Source organism: Myotis davidii, unplaced genomic scaffold, assembly GCF_000327345.1.
Source record: "Myotis davidii unplaced genomic scaffold, ASM32734v1 scaffold438, whole genome shotgun sequence".
Taxonomy (NCBI): Eukaryota; Metazoa; Chordata; class Mammalia; order Chiroptera; family Vespertilionidae; genus Myotis; species Myotis davidii.
The window spans coordinates 6,210,390-6,217,072 of NW_006290031.1; the positions used below are offsets into that span (position 1 = coordinate 6,210,390).

At 37.5% G+C, this 6,683-nt stretch overlaps 1 protein-coding gene across 1 annotated transcript in view; it reads right to left on the reverse strand.

Moving 5' to 3' along the window:
• KIAA1109 (KIAA1109 ortholog) overlaps positions 1–6,683 on the reverse strand; it is a 161,351-nt gene that overhangs the window by 70,713 nt on the left and 83,955 nt on the right. Inside the window, 5 exon segments of the mRNA XM_006762836.2 lie at positions 1,557–1,732; positions 2,744–2,919; positions 4,441–4,599; positions 5,048–5,267; positions 5,748–5,890. Coding sequence (XP_006762899.1) covers positions 1,557–1,732; positions 2,744–2,919; positions 4,441–4,599; positions 5,048–5,267; positions 5,748–5,890 — 874 coding nt within the window.

Sequence of the window (6,683 nt, forward strand, 5' to 3'; positions counted from 1 at the left end):
GGCAACCAGGAGGAAGTGATTCTGGCAAAAAAATACACAGTAAAAGGAACTTGTGACAATGCTACATGACATTAAAATGCAAAGGATAAAATGCTGGAAACTGGTCAATACTTAGTGAAGTGGGACATTTTGCCAAGGCACAGAAAAGGTGCTCATTCTTTACTGTGAGTCACATGACAAGAAGGCAAGAACTATTCAAACCACCCTTTGATGAGTTTTACAGAAGGAAATTTAATTTCAAAATATTCTCAATTACAAGGTACTAAATATTAGTTTTACTATATTTAGCATTTTCTATCTATTTATAGTTAACAGTAAGAAAGATTTTAATTTTTTTACATTTTGTAAGATCAAAAAACAAAAGTAATCCTAATAATCATTAAGGTTTTTAGCTTAAACAGTCATTGCTTGGTTCCACACAATGTGAAAAGCAAGGACTTTCTTCTTTTAATAGAAAAGACTGCAATTGCCACATTCCTGTGTCATTAGAAAATCCTCGAATATTTAAACCTAAAACAAACTAAAAGAAGGCTCTATTTATCTACACAGAATTGTCATGAAAGTTTTAAAGCCAATTTTGTTAAATTACCTAAAATTTTAAGTAGAGTATTTCAAATGAAAAATATATTTCACTTAGCTCTATGTTAGATACATGTGCATTTTACTTTCATTTTACCTTGCAAAAGCACAAATTGGATGAAACCAAGCATGTCACAAATAACCTCCTATCAGAAAGGCTACCTATGTCCATATTCTATTATTCCCATACACTTTAGCAAGATCTACCTGAAGTAAAATTCAAGTTCTCAAAATATTAGACAAATCTTATTAGTAGGCATATTACTTCCTATACAGTGAAGAAACTGAAGAACTATCCATGACAATAAAGAATGATAGTAAAAGATGATTCTTAACTCTCTCCACTCTACATTTGGCATTCTTGTGTCTTTGCTTCTGCTGGCTAGCCTCTGGATGACCTCTATTCTGTTCCTAATTATATAAATTGCACCAATATGAATATGTTATGTCTTTTAGGTTGTTTTCAAGCCTCTTCTGAGTCACACAGGGATTCAGTCCCAGGATGCGATGCCACTGTGCTACCGCATGTACCGATGCCACTGTGCTACCGCATATTCATATTGGTGCAATTTATATAATTAGGAACAGAATAGAGGTCATCCAGAGGCTATACCACCTGCGACAAGTCAACTCAGAAAGGAAGCCAGGAATAAATTCTAAATAAAAGGTACAAAATTAAAATCCATAAGATCATAAAAATTTAACTACTGCAACAGTAAATAAATTCTACCTGTCTACATCACCACATGTATGTGGCTCACTCTCATGGATGTGCTAACATGGTTCAAAAAGAGGCCTAAAAACAGGCCTCATAACCTGTTAATGTGGATACTATTTTGGTTAAATGGAAATTGTCTTCTCATTAAGATACTAAAATGAATTTCTCATTACCATGAGAAGGAAGCAAAGTTAAAAACAAACAGGTATTATTATCCTTGTACAAAATTTTACATGAAAACAACAATAATACAAGACACCTTCTTGCCCTTTTGCTTTTTCTCTCCTTGGCTGTGTCTGAGTCCACGATGTCTGCTCGGAGACAGTCCAGTGTCCCTGAAAATGAAAGGTGCTCGCCAAAGTACATGCGGTAGCACAGTGGCATCGCATCCTGGGACTGAATCCCTGTGTGACTCAGAAGAGGCTTGAAAACAACCTAAAAGACATAACATATTCATATTGGTGCAATTTATATAATTCATCATTTACTGCAGTGTTTTTTCTTATCCTACCCCAGTTCATGTGTGTAGGGTGAAACACACAAAGGTCTTCTGTAATAAATATAATCTAATTATACTTAACCTGTTAATGCCTGTGGCCCACTCTCCCACTTGCCTCTGGTCACTTGAGGAACTAAAAAGATTTCAAAGATTTTGCTTTGTACTCTCCATATTTAAGCCATTAAATAAGACTTTCATAATATTTCTTCATTACCTTATCAAAGCCACAGCTATCTAAGCCTCATTACCACGTGTGAACTGTTTCAGTAACTCATCTTTTCACCTTGTTTCTCTAATTCAATCCATTTAGCACATTGCTACCCATGTCTAGTTCTTGTCACATTATTTTTCTACTCTAAAATCTTCAATGTCTCCCTACTGCTCATTCAAAAAGTCTTATCATAGCACTGAACACAATAGGATATGATTAAATTTATGTTTCTAGTCATGATATTTAACCAATCTATATCTCCAAATAACGTTATCATATGAGATAAACAACTATGCCACTCTTCTGTTTAATGACTATAGATCAGTGATGGTGAACCTATGACACGCGTGTCAGAGGTGACACACGAACTCATTTTTTTGGTTGATTTTGCTTTGTTAAATGGCATTTAAATATATAAAATAAATATCAAAAATATAAGTCTTTGTTTTACTATGGTTGCAAATATCAAAAAATTTCTATATGTGACACGGCACCAAAGTTAAGTTAGGGTTTTTCAAAATGCTGATACGCCAAGCTCAAAAGGTTTGCCATCACTGCTATAGATGCTTAATTAGTCTATGTCCTTTTTGAAAGCTCCTCCTTTTTTGCATGAAGGTTTTGGTAGACAAGCACAGAACAAAGGTTTTCACTAAATTCCAAGGTGAATTAGAGATGCTCCAGCTGCTCAGTGTTGCCTAAGAGGATTTCAACAACTGGGAGGAACAGGCTGGCTCACCTGGGCGTCAGCCGGCCGAACCGCAGGAAAACCTTGGTTGGCTTCTTCTACACCTGCCACATCATCCTGACTCATACTGTGCTGAGAAGGGGTCCCATCCAGAGTGTTCTGGTCACTAGACAAGACGGTGTTGAAATCTGAGGCTGAGGGTATTGTGGGAAGATTGGGCGCAACACCTAACAGGAAAAATGTTCAAGAATGAAATCTAAAGTATTGGAAAATGAAAGGCATTACAGGGCACGACAAAGTAAACTTACAAAGCCTGTATGGAACAGTATTACCAGACCATTTAAACTAAAGAGAAAAAATAGCACTTTTAGGTTATTTTACAGCTGTGATTAATAAAAAGTGAAATTAAACTAAATTTTTAGAGAATATCCGTTGTCCTCATACATGAAGTCTTCATGACAGCCAGCCAGCCCAGAATATACAGACTTCTGATCTGGAAGAGCCTCTACCGTCCCCTCAGCTGGATACCCAGAAGCAAAGGTGCAGAAAGCAGCTGGGCCACAGAAAGCAACGACAGGAGGCGGACTATCATGTCCCAAGTAGCACATACAAACTTCCTCCCAATGACCTTCCCCGAGGTGGAACGACAATAATTGGCACTTTCTTTCCTCTTCCTCCCTTTCTTCTTTAACCTCCAGACAAAGGGCCTCTCATAGACAGGAAATTTTCCCTTCTGGCTCTCCTGAAACTTAAACTCTGTGCAACAGGGAAACCAGCCCCAGCAAAGTGCTGACAGCGGGCAAACACATTCTTCCATCTTCTTCAGCTAAGGCTGACGCTAAGGACTAAGGTGCAGTTAGAATTCATCACCTGCTCACCACTTCACTCCAGGTTCAAAAATGGTCCACACACCAGCAAGAAAAAGGACTAAGTAGTCATGTGTCAACCACTTTTCATAATTTCGTATTTTCTGTCTGAATAGAATTTACTAGATATCCCAATAGCTGTTACACAGATTAATTTTAGTTGCCTTCAATGACTAGAATCAAAGGCTACCTCCCATATTCTTTTTCTTAAAAAATTGTTTACTAAAAAACAAACAAATACATGTCTAGTAAGTTTGAACACACACACACACACAAAATAGAAGAGGAGAGATGACTCCACTTTTACTTCAGGAGATAGCCACTAATCCTTCCTTGTGAATTCCCTACTAGTCTTCTTGCTACTTATACATATTCTTTTAAAAATTAATAAATTGCCCTGATTTGTTTCTCTCCTTGAGGGCAAGAACCTTACTTTATTCTTCTTAGTACTACCTTAGATTTAATTAAATATTTAAGTAATCATAAAGAGCATAAGAATGTGAGTTATTATGTCCCAGAGAAATCTGGATAAACTGAAAATACTTTCTGTGTTGTAAGTATACGATGTTGTAATTATACACTGTATTTTTTATTTACCTCCTTTTGGTATTTTGAAATTAAGCCAGCCACATTAAATGGAAGTTTTAAATTCTTTAAATTATAGACACTCTCGCGTTTGACTTTCCACAGAAACAATGAGTGACTGCTTATGACTCCCTCAGCTGCTAAATTATCAAAGGCAGTTCATAAATGGGTCAATTTCAACTAAAACAATATTTAAGTATTTGAGTTTTTTTTAATCATTCTCTGAAAAACAGGATTTTGCAATAACTTTACAGTGCCCCTTAGATGGTTAAGCAAAATAATGTGACAAGTCCATACCTGTTGGAAGACTGTTGTGCCCTGACTTTGTAACAGGAGATTCCTGCACCACGCTTCCTCGATTACCCACCGCATTGGACATCCAGTTATAGAAACTCACTGATGATGGCTCAGATAGCAAGGGGTGTTCAGATAACATATCTGTAGCCACTGTATTTCCTGAAAATAAAGTTTTACTGAGTATAATATTACTTATGTACTAAAGAGGGGAAAATGTGATTTATGTAATTTTTTTGAAAAGTCACATTAAAATACCTATATTTGCAGATGTTTTCAAATTCATAGTATGACATTGGTATTTGGATATTAAGGCACTAATAACTAACTTATTTATTATACCACGGAAAAATTCATTTTTTGTCTGGTCTAGACATCAACCCACATTACACCTTGACTGTCAAATGCTACGATTTAAAAATGCAAACAAAGGGCAAGAAGATACTAACCTGTTACAAAGACAAGTTTCCCAAAATACTCTCTCAGAGATAAGTTGCAATATGAAAGATTAGTTATGCATCCAAAGTATATATCTAAAAATCTTAAATCTTTTTTTCTTTTTAATCCTCCCACAGAAGTAAACTTGTAATTGTCAAAACCAAGGCCACACCTGTTCTCGTCAGGGAGTTACTTTTCACAGCTGCACTGCTCCTTTGAGGAGTGCCCTCCAGGAGGTTGTGCAAGCTTGGGAAGCTCCCGGTCAGGTAGCTGAGCAGGCTCTCCTTCCGTGGACTCTCCTTCACTGGCATCCCAACACGGCCCACATGCACCGGAGAATCCGTGGCGGTGTCTCCACTGGTGTAGCTCAGGGAGTGGTATGGGTGGATGCCCTGCAGAGAAACCACACAGGCTCTTCCTTATACACACAAACGTGACGGCTGAGAACTACAACTGCTGTTACGCTTGCCATTACTGCTTACTACGGTTCACTCAATACCAAACAAAACAACATCACTGAAAACATAAAACAGCCTCACTCAAACTGTATATTGATCATGCACAATTATAAGATGATCAATATTCTCAATATTGTATTTTATTGAATATTCAATAAATTTAAAAGAGAGCCCTAAGGCCTGGTAGTGAAAGTAGTCCTTATTCAATATTAATTACTACTGATGATATAATTTTCAAAGAAATGTATACACTAAAAGTTATTAATCAATATAAAGTTAACTTCAATATAAAAATACTACTTTTACTAAATTTAAATCTTTAGGGTGGATACCTAATAGTTGAATTTGAGATGGCAAAAGTTAGGTATTCTCTGCAAGTCTAACTAACACTAACTTAAAATAGTAATAATGAACCTTTATCTTTAATGCAGAGTCACTGTGGGTGTGAGTCTTGGAGAGTTTCCTCATTATCTCAGCGCCAGTCACAGGCCCAGAGCCGCTGGGGGGAGGTCGGCTGGCTGTTCCTTCCAGCAGCATCGTGTGCTCGCTGACTGTGGCTGAAATCAGTGAAAAGAGTGAGTGAAAAGGGCTGCAGATTGTCAGACATGCTCCTTAAGCATCAACTCCAGCGTTCCTGATGGTGCCCCTACTCTCAGCCGTAGATATTCCTTGACAAGTTCATTGTGGAATCTTCTGTAATATTCACTCCTTTTTAAATTTTTGTTACCCTTCCAACCCCAATCTTCTCACTAAGTCTCAAAAAAGGAATAAACAGCTTCTATTCGATCTCAAATATGCCACCCAAATGGTAAGAGACCAAAAACCAATTGAACTCAGCTCAAGAGAGCACAGAATTTTCACAGATTAACACAGGCATTTGTAGATAATTAATTAAAAGGGATAGTTACTACACTATTCCTTCAACTTTTGTACAGACTTGAAATTTATCAAAATAAATAATAAAATCCAGCCTATTACTCATAAAACATTCATTTCTTAAATATAATTTAAAAATGTTTGAAAACCAAAAAGAAAAACTGGGTAAAGGATTATATATCAACTAGAGTCTCAGTGCACAAAATTCGTACACAGTAGGGTCCCTAGGCCTGGCTTGCGATCAGGGCCATTGGGGCCTTCCGGCTGCTGGCCAGGGCCTTCCTTCCCTGGCGGCTGGCTGCCAGCTGGGGCCTTCCTTTGTTCTACGCCACCCCGTGGTGGTCAGCTCACATCATAGCGAGCAATCGAACTCCTGGTCTCCCGGTCAATCTCCCTAGGGGACAATTTGCATATTAGCCTTTTATATATAGACTAGGGGCCCGGTGCACAAAATTCATGCACTGGGTGTGTGGG